General features: G+C 41.2%; 1 protein-coding gene across 3 annotated transcripts in view; it reads left to right on the forward strand.

Annotated features, from left to right (window-relative positions):
* Positions 1–17006, forward strand: part of SASH1 (SAM and SH3 domain containing 1) — an 843335-nt gene that overhangs the window by 369692 nt on the left and 456637 nt on the right. Inside the window, exon 2 of one of the 3 annotated variants that reach the window (XM_075924399.1) lies at positions 13286–16404. The exons of the other annotated variants lie outside the window; for them this stretch is intronic. Coding sequence (XP_075780514.1) covers positions 13286–13327 — 42 coding nt within the window. The 3' untranslated portion in view covers positions 13328–16404. Of the gene's footprint in view, positions 1–13285; positions 16405–17006 lie in introns of those variants that run through there. 3 annotated transcript variants of the gene reach the window in all.

Here is a 17006-nt window from a genome sequence, read left to right on the forward strand (position 1 = left end):
TTTCCTGAAAACAGCTGCTTACTAAGCTAGCTTTCTATCTTGTTCCTTATAGGAAATGTTTTGTTATGTTTTTATCTCCTGTTTACTGGACTTTCCCAGTACCAATGGCTTCCTTTTTACACACTGTCTGACCCCCTCAGTCTGTCTTCAGTTATCACACCACCCTCCCAATCTGTCCTTCTAAATCCTGTAACCTGTTCCCTTTCACATGGTGAACCATATGTTTTTTTCAATATACCCAGCAAATTCAATTTCTACCGCTGCTTCTCCTGGATTCAGACCCCTCATCAACCTCTTAATTGCCTCCTCCACCAGGTACAGAGCATTTTTCTGTCTCTTCTTTTGCTTTTTCTCAATCTTGCAAAAACTCATCCTCTTACTTGCTGGGCCTGCATCCTCCCATGTACTCCAATTCATGGGAGGCAGTGTCCTTCTCTTTTAGGCAAGAAGCCTGTGCTTGTCGGTCCTCCACCAGAGCTAGGAGGCCTGACTATTTTACTGCTCAGCCTGCATTCAGGCCTGAGTCCACAGACTCTTTGCTGTTCCATCCTGAGCAAGGACTCGGGCTCAGTAACTGTGTGTGTTGTTTGGCCTGATCACAGACATCTCCCATTGCCCTGCTGATTGCCCGTGTCAGGCGACCCCCGGAGATGTAGTGAGGCGGATTGGCTGCCTGCAGCCGCAGAAGGAAGTGGGATTACTCCCCCCCCCCCCCCACAACAAACTACAGTTTCACTTACAGTAGCTAACAGCCTTTTCCTTAGCACTGTTTTTGGACCCACAGTTGGGTTACGTAAGTGAACTGTGACATGTAAATGAACTGTGGCCTTTAGTAGCAGTTGTCAGTAGGGACCTTTTCTGGTAATAATGTACAGCACAGTTGTCACTGATCAAACCACCGCCTGTTGTACACTTGCAGATGATTGCAGAACTGCAGCAGTTAGCAGTTGCTATGAATTTTAAGCAGAGTAAATACCCATTATAAATTGAGGCCTCGTTTGTTATTGATCGGTCAGAGTATAGCAACGACAGATGATGGAGGAAAGCTGACTGCATGCAACCAAGAAATGAGACAGTCAAATATTGTTACACTTTGCAGATTTCCAGCCATGAATTATAGTAGTGGTTTTACAATCATGGCATATAGCAAATACCTACAGTATTGATAGCAGTGGTTGGAATGATATGTTGGTGCTGGGTAAGTGGGCTCTGGGTATGCACTGTTTAAATAAATCTTTTAAATGATTCCTTTGGTGAAACAGACACTTTGGACAAAAAGACATTTACTGGTTTTATATGTGCATGCATGACACACAACTGTTAGTGAGGTAACAAGAAAGCTAACATTAGCATCTGCTGTCCTATTTAATATGTCATCAGTTTTCTTAGCTTGCAGTGGTTAATATGAAGAATCCTCATTTGCCCTGACAGCTTCTCTCTTACTCCTAGACCACTCAGTGATCACCTCTTTTTGGTGATTCCGTGAGTTACTTGTTAATGTTTGTTTGCTGCTTTCTGTAGATTTAGCTACACGTGTAGTGGCAGGCTGAGTACACAGATGGCATATCCAGCTAGTAGGGGTATAAATAGCAGTGTAGATGGTGAAGTACTGATCAGGTAAGTAGATTAGAAATGCACCAGAACTGTAAGGTGCATACCCTGCATAGCTCTGCATATGCCCAAACAGAGCCTTCTATGTCTATACTGCTATTTTTAACAGAGTCCTGCTGTCAGAATCTTTCCCTGCTGTAGTGAAAGGCTCTGGCAGGGGAGGAGGTAGCTCCTCACTGTTGAAACCTTTCTTTGTGGCTTCTGTCTGTTCCCTTTCACTACTGCATGTTGCTATAGGCTTCAGTATAGATGCAGCCTGCTTGCACTTTAGCATGTAGCTACACATATCCTGCGTACCACTATAAGTGTAGAGAAGGCAAAGTCAGCCTGGCCTGTCAAACTCCTCTAAGTGTAGTTCCTTCTCTGATAGTTAGTAAACACTTTGCCATCTTGTTCTAGTAAAGATGTGTGTGTGTCTGGGGAAGGACAGTACTGTGGGTCTGGCATGCAGTTAGTAGTCAAGCATCCTGAGTTCTATTCCTAACTATTAAGCATCCTAAAGAGTGGGCAAGTCATTTAATATCTTGTGTCGTAGTAGTAAAAGTAAGAAATACCACGAAGTGGTGATATTTAATTCATATTTGAAAAGTATGTTGAGATTATCAGATTTTAGAAGATGGCGTGGTGAGTTATTTGTTACTGTGGGTAGTAGTCATAGATCAAGAACCCACTCTGTTGTGAGTACTTACAGCACTTGCCCGTACAAGATTAATTTGACCTCCTTATGGTGTAGTCTTTGAGAATATGATCACATGCTGTTTTTCTCAAAGGATCCCTTTGTCATTCAGTGCGCAGGATGGACAGTGCTGTGGGAGTGAATCAGGAGTGCATAAATATGAGGCTGTTATCTGTTGCAGATGTTAGAACAGGGGTGGGCAATAATTTTTGATGGGGTTGGCGACTCCAAGATTTTGGAAAGTGGTCAAGGGTTGCACTTTTCCATGGTATTTATGTAGGGGGTATGGAGTCTGGGATGGAGATTGTGTGCAGCTTAGGGTAAGGAATTGAGGTGAAGGAGGGAGAATGGAGTCTGGGAGGGAGTTTGGGTGAACGAGGCAGTTGTGACCTAGGGCAGGTGACTGGGGTGTAGTGTTTTGAGATGTGACCTAGGGTAGGAGGGGATTATGATCTCATGCCGGAGAGTGGAGTACCATATCCAGGAGGAGGCAAGGGGGCATCTGGAGTAGCAAGGCAGGAATAGGGGTCAGAGGCTTGGGGAAGGGAGGAGCTGGGGTGCCAGAGGCAGGCTCTGGCCAGGAGACTTACCAGCCAGCAGCCAAACCAGTCTGCCTGCAGTGCTAAATGCTTGCAGAGCTTAAAATATTTCTGCCTGCTTGGCCATGTGCTTGGGTGAGTAACTGAGCAGGAAGGGAGGGGGGTTTTCCTTCGTGGCTGCCTGTTATTCAAACAGGCAGCTCCTATTGGTCAGTTTCTGGCCAGAAACCGGGCAATGGGATTGTGCTGGGGGCAGGAGCAACATCTGACTCTTCTCCCGCTTCCTCCCTCCCCTCCCCTGGACTCATAAAAAGAAAGCGCCTGCAACCAGCCCACTGTCTCCACAGGCCAGATCCGGTGGCTTGGCAGGCCAGATCCAGCCTGCAGGCCATATTTCGCCTAGGCCTGCGTTAGAACTTGGACACCTACAGTTAATGGAAATTTGGCACTTTCAGCCTTAATCTCTCTTTGCCTCAGTTCCACGTCTGTAAAATAGAGATTATATCCTCCAACTGTGGGAAGTTCAGCTGTAAAGTCAGGAAAGTTGGAATAGGAAGGGTCAGTGAAAGGAGGAAGGTCCAGGAACCTGCAGCTGTATCTGTAGGAGTTGTGAAAAGTAGAATGAGAGATTGTGTTCAGCGAAGACAACTTCTTACTGCTAATATATTTATTTTATTTCTTGCAGCCATAAAAGCATTTTACGTAATGAGAAACTATGCAGAAAGGGATTCCTACAATTCACCCAACATTGAAATGCACTCACTCTTGAGATAAAACAATATAGTAAGGCTGAATGATGGTGGAAAGCAAGACAGATGACCCCTGTTCTGTGCTTTTCCCCATATTTAAAGCAAAGGTATATTACTATGGGAGAAATCTGAAAATATACAGGAATTAGCAGATGGTTAGCCACAGGTAAGCAAGTCAGTAGGTTTTCCATTTTACAGATCAGGGAACAGGGATTTGCCTAGGAGAGACGATGTTCTAATGGATAATGTAGTGTATCTACAGGAAGAGAGATGGATTCTAATCTCAGTTGCCTTTTTGTATGGTTTAGACTTTAGACAGTTTACATATCATCCATAACTTCAGAATAGAACTCTTAACATATTATATAATACTCAGGTATTAGCATGCTACACAGGATCACTTACAGATCGTGTTTTTGAAGAGCGCAACGTGGCCTAGCCCACATAGTAACGACTTTATTTTAACTCTCCCATACTAGCAAGACATTAGAAGTTGAATGGATGTTATCTGTACCCCCTGACGTGGTTTCGCTATTGGATGATCAATAGAATCCACCAGTCAGTTCTGCTATAATTAAAGTAGAATTTAAAGCAGAGAATCCATACTGTCAATGATATGTTCAATAATTTGTGCTGAGTTCTATATCCCAGCAATGCTTATCTTTCTATAGGGCATAGTTAATATCCTCAATAGTCTGTAAATTATTACAGAAATTACAAATCTGCTAGAAAATCAATACAACTAATTGTAAATTAATAGATTTCTAAGTGTGAAGGAGCATGTAATAACATAAATGAGTTCTTGAAAGAAAATGCCTCTCCTGGTATCAGGGGGTTGGGAGCTTCCAACTGTTTTATGTGACATCTTCAAGTGTAAACACATTTCTTTTTCTTTCACCGACTGACTTAGTCTGCCACAGCAGCGAACAACATTTCCATTAGCCTCCTACTGTTAAATTGTAGAGTAACTATAATCAGAAAAACATCCAACATGCAAACAAACTAATAGAGCAGCAACTGTAGTCATCATCTATCTCCATCTTGCAGGCACGTTTGCTGGGTCCATCAGAGTTTCTGCAGCCCCTAATTCTACCTTAAACTGGATCTAATGAGGTAGAAGAAAAATTGGATGATTATAGTGTGCACTGATGTCTTATGGAAGTTCTTGAGTGTACTGGCTGGAAGAAAGAATTTTTTTCTGTCCTTTTTTTTTTTATCTGTTGTTTCACATCAAGCCAATGTCCTGTATACCATTGCTAGAATATGCATTTGTATCTTTGAAAACAGGTTGACATCTAAATATTTGAGGATTTATTAAAAATAAAATGTGAACTAAAATACTTTGTTTTATTGCTCTCCTATTTTTATTTTGTTCAAGAACATATGGAGATTCTAGAGTGCTTGGCGGCTATGTTATAAGCTGTAGAACAAAAGCAAATCTAGTCAATATTTATTTTGTCTTATTTACAGCTTGCAAAGTTTTGGTTGTTATGGATTGAGATAATCTGAATTTGGATGTAGAAAAAACACAGCTTCTGCTCAGTAATGGTCTTTGTGAGGATTTAATATGAATCTTATGTATATGCTTAAAGATACGTTTGTGCTTAAATTGTTACCTGATTAGAGGACTGTTGAATTGGGACCTACAGGAGTCTTTCTCTTTCTTTTTTTGAGACTGAGGACTGGAAGCTCAGTAAAAGTTTCACCTTTGGCTAATATCCTTCCTTGACTGGCACAACAGTCACCTACTAGCTCTAATGGAAGTTCATGGTGTCTCCTTTTGTGCATCATAGGTTAATACCTTGGCCATTTACATCACATTGTTGTACATGCTGTCAACACAGAGGCATCATTTTATATTTTTTCATATAATTGGGGTAAATCATCTAATCTGATTTTTAAGGCAGAATGGCAAAAAAATTTCCAGTAATACTAGCAAAAATGGCATTATTGCTGCCAATCTTTTTCTTCATGATAAGGGATGGTGTTTCGGGAAGCAATAGTTGTACTGTGCATTATCTTTACTATGCAAAGGCATAGGGTAGTGAATAGAATGCTTGTACAGGCAGTCCCCGAGTTACGCGGATCCGACTTATGTCGGATCCGCAGTTACAAATGGGGTTTTTCTCGCCCTGGAGGACGGGAGCGGCGGGACGCCCAGATGCGCCGCGGTCCCGCCGCCGCATCCTACGGGGCGAGAAAAGCTGCTCCACGTCTCCCTGGTCTGCTGGGTGGGGAAGCCCCCCCAGCAGACCAGGGAGACGGGGAGCAAAGCCTCGGAGGATGCCAGCAGCGGGACAGCCGCAGCGTGTCTGGGCTGTCCCACTGCCCGCATGCTCCGCGGCTTTGCTCCGCGTCTCCCTGGTCCCCCTCCCCAGCAGACCAGGCTTTTCTCCGGACGCCTGTGGTAGAGCAGGTGGGGCACTGCTGGTTGGTCCCGCAGTGCCGCTCTGGGTGCTACTGGACCAACCCAGCAGCACCCCAGATGCTCTGCCCCAGCCGTCCTGATTCAGCCGCTGCTGGTCAGTTTCAGCAGCGACTGAATCAGGACGCCTGGGACAGAGCAGCATGGGTGCTGCTGGGTTGGTCCAGTAGCGCCGAGGAGCGGCGCTACTGGAGCAACCCAGCTGCTCTGCCCCAGGTGTCCCCAAGTCAGCCGCTGCTGAAACTGACCAGCGCTGACTACAGGAAGCCCGAGGCAGAGTTGCTCTGCCCCGGGCTTCCTGGAATCAGCCGCTGATCAGTTTCAGCAGCAGCTGACTTGGGGACGCCTGGGGTTCTTAAGTTGAATCTGCATGTAAGTCGGAACTGGCGTCCAGATTCAGCCTGTTGAAACTGATCAGCGGCTGATTCCAGGAAGCCCGGGGCAGAGCAACTCTGCCTCAGGCTTCCTGTAGTCAGCCGCTGGTCAGTTTCAGCAGTGGCTGAATCTGGATGCCAGTTCCGACTTACATACAGATTCAACTTAAGAACAAACCTACAGTCCCTATCTTGTACGTAACCTGGGGACTGCCTGTATATGCTATTTTATGGGACTTTGCATGTTAAGTATGTTCAGGAATAAGACATGTTTTATACAGAATTACCATGCAGTAAGAATAATATTTGGTGTGACCTGTTTGATGAGACACGTGGTATCTTCCTTTTACAAAACCCTATTAAAATGCATGAGAATTTTGTAGTTGATATCACTAGAGTTTTGCCTAAGAATGAATTGTTATTATAAGAATAATATGACTCCTAATTAATCAAGTGGATAGGAATATTATAACTCAGACAGGATATTTTCTTAACTTGGTATTACTTATAGTGGGTGTTATTTTGGGGGTAGAGCTTGTGATGCTCACTGTGTGTAGTCCCTATCTAATAGTACTGGTATAAGCAAAAACAGGGAAGAGTCCATTTTGGATTATATTTTGAGACTTATCTGTTAGCCACTTTCTAATCTATTTGTGTGTCACATTGATTCTCCGTCATTCTAGTTTCTCAGTCAAGTGTTGCAAACAAGTCTTGTAGAGTGTCTTAGGGTATGTCTACACTTGCATCCTAGTTTGAACTAGGGATGCAAATGTAGGCATTCGAAATAGTCAATGAAGCGGGGATTTAAATATCCCATGCTTCATTAGCATGATCTCGCCAGCGCGTTACTCCGATCAACAGCTGTTTCAAAAGTGAAAGTGCGTGGGACGCGCTAGTTCGAACCAAACCCTCAAAAAATGAGGAGTAATGTTAGTTCGAACCATGGGGTTTGGTTCAAACTAACGTGTTCCGGTGCGCACTTTCACTTTCGAAATAGCTGTTAATCGGAGCAACGCACCGGCGAGATCATGCTAATGAAGTGAGGGATATTTAAATCCCCGCTTCATTGACTATTTCGATTGCCTAAATTTGTAACCCTAGTTTGAACTAGGGTGCAAGTGTAGACATACCCTTATAGACCAGTGTTTCTCAACCTTTATGTTTATAAAGTACCTCTTTTTTTAAAAAAAAAAAAACATTATAAGTACCCCCCTTAAAAAAATAAGTACCCCAGTACTTACAGTTTTCAGACATCCAAAAAAAATTTCTACCATTGCAACACATTTGTTTAAATAACTTAATCATAGTTGGGCAGCCAATGAAATTTTTGGGTGCAAAAAGTACAAAAATAATAAAGCACTGTAAAATGTAAAACAAAAATTCTGTTTTCTCCAAATTTCAATTGTGTTGACGTACTCCCCCACCCAAGGGTACTCATACCACTGGTTCAGAAACACTGTTATAAACATCTAAATATACTACATCAACACTATTATCTTTATCAATCAAACTTGTAATCTCATAAAGATGTCAAATAGTTTAATAGGATATATTGGCATTAATTATCTTGAATTCTTTAAGTCAGTTTCACATGAGATGGTCCATTATTTTGCCTCAAATTGATAGAAGGCCTGTGAGCCTATAGTGAACCAGATCATCTTGTTTACACTTTTTAAATACAGGGACAACATGAGCATTCTTCTCATCCTCTGCAAGTTCCCCATTGTTCCAGACATCATTAAAAATAGACAGTCCAGATTGCTCCAAGCCCAATTCTCATAGATGAACTCAATAAACCAAGTTATTTTAAAAATGTGTAATGTTACTAGTTGCTCTCTAAGGCTTTGAATTACTCTTGCAATGGAATATATGTCATCATAATGTACAGTGATAAAATATTTTCCACTTGGCTATTTCCAAAATACAGAGAACAAATATTTATTGAGCACATATGCCTTTTTTCATTAGTACTGATAGGTCTATCATTTCCATCGAGAAACCAAACAATAGTAATGTTTTGTTTCTAATATACTTTAAAAAATTAAAATTAAAAAAATTGGTAATTCCCTTAATTCCACTGGCCTTAGATTTAATCTTGACTTTTCTTCCATTATCAGTTTGCTAAAAATCCTAATTCCTTTTTTCTTCTCTTTTGTATCTGTTTTGTTTATTTTGTAAAAATACTAATTCCTTTTTCTTCTCTTTTGTATCTGTTTTGTTTATTTGCAACGTGCACACACAGAACAGTTTGGCCTTCTGTCTCAATAGTGAGATTATCTTTTGGGGGGGGGGGAGAATGCTCATGCAGAGCCTGCTTAAAACCACATGGGCACCAGCTCCTGTCCCCCACTCCCATCCTTTGCTACCTCTGATACAGTAGGCAGTGGGAAGGGGGAGTGGTGTAGTCAACAGGATTAACCAATAAATCTGGGATTATTAGTTAATCATGTAGTTGAGTACACATTGACATCCCTACTACACAAAATTGGCTAGTTCCAAAATCATATATATTTTTAATAAATATAGTGAGTCTCTCACTTCATTTCTGGAATTTTGGTCTTACACCTTTTCTTTCCTGACAGCACCTTTGCACTGCTTCCAAAATACCTTCACCAGCTCGAAGGCACTACCAGATTTGGTGGTCTCATTTGGTAGAGCATTTTACTACCATTCAAGCCATCATACCATGCCTTATTCACTTGGGATACTATGGAGTCCAGTGTCACCTTAAAGACTAATAATTTTATTATGGCATAAGCTTTCATGAATTGCAACTCACAAAAGTTTATGCCATAATAAAATTGTTAGTCTTTAAGGTGATCTTGGACTCCTTGTTGTTTTTTCTGAAATAAACTAACACAACTGGTTCTGAAACTTGGAATACTGTAGTTCAGTTGCTACCATTCTCATCTGTGAGAATCACAGAGAGCCCATGATATTGTGGGTATTTCAACCATTGTCCTAAAATAAATTCTAGTATATACTTTCCTACAGAAAATATCTGCAAGTGCATTTTTCTTTTCTTTTGTTTTTTAAATTTAGATAGCATTTTATTCTTACTAGGGGGAATTTCTTTGTGTTCCTTTAAGTTGGCAATAATCAGATGATGATTTCAAAAGTGTTAACAGTAAGATGTACATATAACAGCAAGTCTGACCATAAATATGTATTGAAACTCCTGATATCCACCTATTGTTATTACTGCAAAGGAAAATTGTCCAGGGAGCTTTACAAAGACAAAATGTATCTAGCACATATCCAAAGCAGAATAGTGCTGTGTTGTGGTTTCAGGGGGAGAAGAGATTTTATATGAAAAATGGGATGTCCCTTTATATAGGTAAAGCTTTTTTTTAGAGTGTTTTAAAAATAGCAGAAACCTTCCTAAGGGACCTAGGAAATGTAATGCTTGAAGTGATCTGAAAGGGGGAAATATATGGCTTGTTAAGCAGAGTCACTTATGAATCATAGTAGAGCTGCAAGCTAAATAATAATTCTTAGTAATTCAAGGGATGGCTAAATCATTATTACAGTTTCTTTGTAAAGTTAAGTATGCAGGGACAGAGCTTAAGTATTCACAATTCTTAAATCCTTTGTCTGGTTGTTAAGTATGTGACCATTTAACAGCCCTTATTTCTATCTTTTCTGCAGAGAATAGGGTAAGAGTACAGGTAAAAGAGATGTTTGATATTGGACCATTAGGCATAGGTTGATGTTAATTAAATTACTGAATTATGTGAAGTGCTCAGGTCCTCTCTGTGTGAAGGACATTATCCTGACATTGACTATTGTATGCAACCGAGAGGCAAGTCAGTCTGGAATACTTATACATTCATAGGTTTGTTTGTTTGTTTGTTTTAGGGTTGCCAGATGGTTTAACAAAAAATACCAAAAACCCCTCCCCCCAGCCCCTGCAAAAAAACCACCAGGAAAATATTCAGTTGAGGGGGAGACCAAAGTTGTTGAACTGAAAAAAGGGCTCCAAGACCCCAAGAGTTGTTAAGCAAAAAATACCAATGTGGCCCCTTTAAGAAATGCTTTTGAGGCTTTTTGGCCCTAATAGGCTGCTGGCGGCCGCCCATCATCTTGCCTCCCTGCGCCAGGCCAGACAGCTCCCCTGTGGAACCTAGTAAGCACCTGGTATTTTCACCTCCTGACCGGGGGAAAAGAAAGCAGAAAATACCGGACATTGGAGGTCTCTGATATTTTCTGAATTTTTTTACCGGACGGGGGGTGAAAATATCGAACTGTCCCGTTCAATACCGGACACCTGGCAACCCTAGTTTGTTTTGCCATTATACAAAGCATCCACCAGTCTAACTGTGATTTTTTTTAACAGCTGTTACCCATACTGAAGCTCAAATATGTTACAGAGATACAAAGCATACTTTCATTGTAAAACCTCTGTTTTTATGCACATAATGCACCTGCATTGATCTGCACATTTCATGCCTTAAAGTTCCCTGTGGAAGAGCAGTTAACTGTGGAAGTTCAAAACTGGTAACCCCAGTCTGTTAAGGGACTAGCTAGAGGGAACTCTAATCATGCTGGAGCGTGGGGAGACATTTTAATCTCTCTCTCTCTCCCTCCCTCCCCCCCCCCCTCTGGATTTTTTTACTGAAAGAAAGAAACCAGTGTTACGTTGTGAAATGTATCATTGTAGCGTCTAACTGTATGCATTCTGGGTCTCAAAAGAATATGATTATTTCTGGATTTAAAAAAAAAGTTTCAGTCAATTTAGAAAGTATATGCCAGACTGGCATATCTGCATCTACGCTATTTAAAATGGTTGTAAGAAATGAAGGTTTATTAAAAAGTATACTATAAATATAGTCTGTTTATTTCCATTCAGTGGTCTTTTAAAGTTCTTTATTGAAATGCAGAACCTTTTTGCTTTTCAATACTGGATCAAACATTTCCTATGATGGCTAAGTTAGGTATAGTTCATCAAAGATCATATCAGTTTTAAATTAGGGGCTTTTGTCTTAATTTTTGTATATGTCCTTGTACATTATCTATTTTCTCTGGCTATCCTAAGTGGTGAAACAGTTGCACAGTATTCTAGAACTAAACTGTATTCTGGGAGCACATACTAACATCTAGAAAGGGAGCTACAGTTAGGGTTGCCAGATGGTTTAACAAAAAATACTGAACCCCTCCCCCCACAAAAAAACCAGGAAAAAATTCTGTTGAGGGGGGAAAAAAGGGGGGGGGAGAGACCAAAGTTGTTGAGAAAAAAAAGGGGTGGGTGGTGGTGGTGCATCTTTAAATGTCCCCGTGCTCCTCACTCCCCCACCCCCTCCCCCACCAGATGCGGCAGGGGAAAATTGTCCCTGCCGGGCTTCCATCCGAAGGAAACAGGAAATACCGGACTTTTCACATGTTCGGTATTTTCTGGGTTTTTTTTACTGGATGGGGGACCCAAATAACATACAGTCCGGGTGAAAACTGGACACCTGGCAACACTAGTTAACAGTTGCTGAAGTTACATGAGGGAGTTACAGTTGCTGAAATATTCAACTTTTTAAAAAAAACCACCCATGTGCCAGTCATTTTTAAAAACTATTTTACTTACATTTTCATAAAGTTGATTTGTATTTTTGTCACATGATTTCTAATTGCAAAGGTATTTTGCCACAGAAGATTTCATTTTCCTGGATTGTCAGTCTGATGCCTTTGAACTGCACTACTTTAATTGAAAAGATAATTAAAGGTCTGAGCCTTTCACAGACACCATGGAAGACATGGATTCTATAACTTTTTACAACCTCCCTCAGCGGCTGGTATGGCTGAGTTCAGGGTTGTCTGAGCAGCTGGCCCTATGGCAACCCTGGGCTGCTGCTCGGGAGGCTCTGGGGACTGTGAAGCAATGGCCAGTGTGGCTGTTTCTGGGGACTGTCCAAGGAGCAGTCCTGAGGATGGCCCTGGGGGCACCTGAGTAGCAGTCCCAGTGGCTGCCCCAGGGTCAACCATGCTGGCTACTACTCAGGTAGACCCCCAGGCAGCTGTCTCTGGGGCTGCGGGAACAGCAGCTGGTGTGACTGTCTCTGAAGGGCACCTGAGCAGTGACCCCAAGGGCACCCAGAGGCCATCTGCATGGCAGTACCTGGAAGCAGAGGCTGGGGGGAAGTCAACCATCAGCCCTGGAGCAGAGCCTTGCTCCCAGAAGGGGTCCTCTGAAGCAGTGGGGCCCCAGAAGTAGAGATTTAATCGGGGGTATTTTTGGTAAAGTCATGGACAGGTCCCAGGCCATGAATTTTTATTTATTTTATTGCCTGGGACCTATCCATGATTTTACCCAAAATACCCAAGACTAAATCTGAGCCTTATGTGTGTTAGATTCCATACAGGAACAACACTGTAATGTAAATAAAATGCCACTATCATTTGCTCTCACGCAGCACCACCAAAGTGAGCAAATAATTTTAAATCAATGCAACTGCATGTGAAACTATGTGTAACTGTGGAATAAATTTGGTCCTATTTGATCACTCTTTGCACTAGCCCCTGAATAGGTGTGAACTAGTTAGAGGAGGAAACAGGAAAACATTCTCAGGAGGCTAGCATAGAGGAATTATGAATAACGATCAGTTGAAACGTCATTCCGAGGACTCCTTTTTTCTTGCTTCTGTGTTTTGTTTTCTCCCTTGAATTTTTACTTCCCTTTCCTGCCTACTAAGATTGTAACACACTGTGAATTAAGAGCGTGTCCTGCTGAAAGAGCTGGTTAACACTGTGAAGCCGGCATTACTCCTAGTATAGGCTACATGGGCCTCACCCTAAAAACCATTTTTGTGTTTCTTGTCAAGTTAAAATCAAATAAATCCCCAAACCTGGTGTCTTTGTTTTGTTTTGTTTTGAAGAACAGCTGCTAAAGAACTACCATTGATGTTATGTTTGTTTTTGTTTTCCAGGTAAGTGGAAGCTTTATCTTCATTGCTAGTGGGACAGCTTGACTCTGGTGGTAAGTGCTCTTCATGGAGTGATTATACAAATCTACTGTACATAAATTCAACATTTCTGTGAAAACAAACAAACTGCTGGCTAAGTATTTCAAACATTTCATATTGATTGTGCCTGTTAGTGTCATGGGTGGGTTTTTTTTAGTTACTTTGTGAAATTCTGCATGCACACGTGTTCTCTTATGAACAAGCGTTTAAGTGTAGAAGCAAACTTGCTCTCTATGGCTGCGTCTAGACTGGCATGATTTTGTGGAAAGTTTTTCCGTTAAAAGTATTTCTGCAAAAAAGCGTCTAGATTGGCACGGGTGCTTTTGCGCATAAGCATCCGTGCCCAGTATAGACGCGCTTTTGCGCAAAAAAGCTCCGATGGCCATTTTAGCCATTGGGCTTTCTTGCACAAAAAATGAAGGTGCCTGTCTACATTGGCCCTCTTGCGCAAGTATTCTTGCACAAGAGGGCTTATCCCTGAGCGGGAGCGTCAAAGTATTTGCGCAAGAAGCACTGAGTTCTTACATTAGAATGTCAGTGCTCTTGCACAAATTCAAGTGGCCAGTGTAGCCAGCTGGCAAGTTTTTGCACAAAAGCAGTCGCTTTTGCGCAAAATCTTGCCAGTCTAGAAATGCCCTATGGGTATGTCTACACAACAGTGCAAAGTCGAATTAAGATACTCAGCTTCAGCTACATTAATTGCGTAGCTTTTGGCACTCTCTACATTGCAGGAAATCAAAGGAAGACCACTCTTCCTTTGACTTCCCTTACTCCTTGTGAAATGAGTGTTACTGGCAATTGAATACCCCCCCTCTCAGTTCAAATTAGCTGTCTTAACATGACTGCTAATTCAAACCCTGGAAGATTGACAGTGGCAGCTTCAATCTTCCTCTGCAGTGTAGATGTACCCTATAAGTCCTCTTTAGTTATGTGAAAGGAAAAAAAAGCTTATATTTAGCTCTCTGTATGTGGAACCTTACAGTAATCATCACTGGTTTAATTGGCAGAAATGGCAGCTGTGGTTTGGTGTTGGCCGAAATCATGTTTTCTTTAGACTTCTGTTACTGATGTTTGCTTGCTGTAGTTTAGTTACATTTCAAGGTCTGTCATAGGGAATTTGTTCTTTAGAAATCTTATGTTTTATTACAATATACATCTGGTATAAATATCATACTCCTACATTAATAGAACGTTCCACTTTATTTTGCAGAAGGAGATTGCTGTTTGTCAGTGGCTCTGATTGATTGTTTTTGCTATGTATATTTAATAACTGTGGTTTTGTTACAAGCTCAAAGGCTTCTCTCACAACCGTAACCCAATAAATAGTTCATAAAAATCCTCACAGCCCTCAAAAAAGACCATCAAAAAAGTTTGTATTTAGTTCTGGCATCTTCAATTACAAATGGAGCTCCTATTTTGTCCTAGTCTGTTCTCACAGCCAGACTGCCCAACTCCTCCTAGCTGGAGCTCAGACTTCTAGGTCTGGCATTTGGGCTCAGACCCAATCAGGGTCTTCCACGGAGTCTCCTGATCACTGAGTCCTGGCCTCCAAACACCTAGGGTTGCCAGGTGTCCGGTTTTGAGTCGTACAGTCCAGTATTTGAGCTTTCTGTTCGGGAAACAAATTGAGAAAATATAAATGTCTGGTATTTTCTAAATAAGATGTAATGTAGATTGTGATGTAATGTCACATGTATCCGGTATGTTTGTTGAAACCATCTGGCAACACCCTTGATATCAAGAATCTTCCAACAAGTGTGTTTCTTACTCCCTGCATTTCCCTCAGCATCCCCAGTCTTCCTGGTTCTCTTTATCCGAAGATGATCTGATAACTGAATGAGCCATGCCTAAGAGATATCAGGAATGACCAGACTTTCAGCCCTTAAAGGGCAAGAGACCTTGTTACAAACTTGCCACGTAAATTATATGCTGTGACTGGAAGGAGATGAAATAATAAACATTAGGGCTGTCAAATGATTAAAATATTCACAATTGATGAAATAGACTACCCATTTAATTGTATTATACATATTTTAGATGTATTTGTTAGGGCACACAATACAAAGTATACAATACTCACTTTATACTTTTAATTTTTATTACAAATATTTGCACAGTAAAAATGATAAACATGTAGCAATTTTCAGTTCACCACCCACAAATGCAAAATCTGTAATGCACACTCTTTATCATGAAACTGCAACTTACCAATGTAGAATTTTTTTTAACATGACTGCACTCAAAAACAAAAAATCCTGCTTGTCCATTGAGACCTGCAGATGGCTGCATAGGAGCTGTCCTTGGCCTGTATATTCTGAAGCAAACAATTTATTTTAAAATGTAATTCCATTACTATATATTGGGGTTTAGTTATTTTTTAGTGTCTCATGTTTAAATTCTGCCTAGCTGTTAGGTATTTTTAACATACTTAAGAGAGAATACATTGAGGTCCAGTAAAAAGGTTCCTGAAATGTTCAAAAGGCAGTAGATTTTCCTTTAGATAATACATACACGTTCATGCCCCCATGCTGTTCCCAACCCTATTATAGAGTTTTCTTTCTATTAAAAAAAACTGGATTAGAAAGATCAGGAAACAGCAGCAAAATGGAAAGGTGAAGGAAGGTTAGGTTTAAAACTTGGGTAGGCCTTTCAACAAGCTTTGAAGCTTTTTTTTAGCAACTAAAGGCATGTGAATCAAGATGTTGTTTGAACAGCGAGCTCAACAAAAGCTGGTCTGAGAAAAACACTCAGTTGTCATTGCTAACCCTTCCTACAGCTTTTCATGCTTAACTCTTTGGCAATGCTAGATGATGAACTGAAAGGCTTTATTTTAGCTCAGGTATGGCTATTATTTACAGACTTTCCTTTCTTTCTTTTTTTTTTAACCATTTGTTACATTTGGGGGGTGAGGGGGAATAACCTAAAGATTACAAATAGTTTAATTTCATCCGATTAAAAGGAATATTTACACATATTTACAAATAACATTAAAAAGACAAGTTATTCAGATCTCCATACGTCTAGACTACATGCCTCTGTCACCAGAGGCATGTAGAATAGGCTACCAGACATAGTAAAATAATCGCCGCTTCATTTAAATTTACATGGCTGCCGCGCTGAGCTGACAAACAGCTGATCAGCTGTTTGTCGGCTCAGCGCGATAGTCTGGACGCGCGGGTGGCGACATCAAAGGTATTTGTCGACCACCCAGGTAAACCTCATCCCAGGAGGTTTACCTGGGTGGTCGACAAATACCTTTGATGTCGCCACCCGCGCGTCCAGACTATCGCGCTGAGTCGACAAACAGCTGATCAGCTGTTTGTCGGCTCAGCGCGGCAGCCATGTAAATTTAAATGAAGCGGCGATTATTTAAATCGCCGCTTCATTTTACTATGTCTGGTAGCCTAATCTACATGCCTCTGTCACCAGAGGCATGTAGTCTAGACGTAAGTTTCAAGGGTATACATCAATTTTGACATAATATTAAAAAGGAATTTTGTTACTGCAGGACAAATCTCAATCCTGATTTATGATAATTAGCCCTCACAATCCAACCTATCCACTAATTCATTAGTTTGTTTAAAAGTTATAATTAACAGTGGCAGATTTATGATTGGGTCAGTTGTTCTCTGGCCCCAGACCCACGCTCAGAAGGGCCCTGTTTGATGATGGGGTGTCCAAGGTA

The sequence above is a fragment of the Pelodiscus sinensis genome, chromosome 3, assembly GCF_049634645.1.
Source record: "Pelodiscus sinensis isolate JC-2024 chromosome 3, ASM4963464v1, whole genome shotgun sequence".
Taxonomy (NCBI): Eukaryota; Metazoa; Chordata; order Testudines; family Trionychidae; genus Pelodiscus; species Pelodiscus sinensis.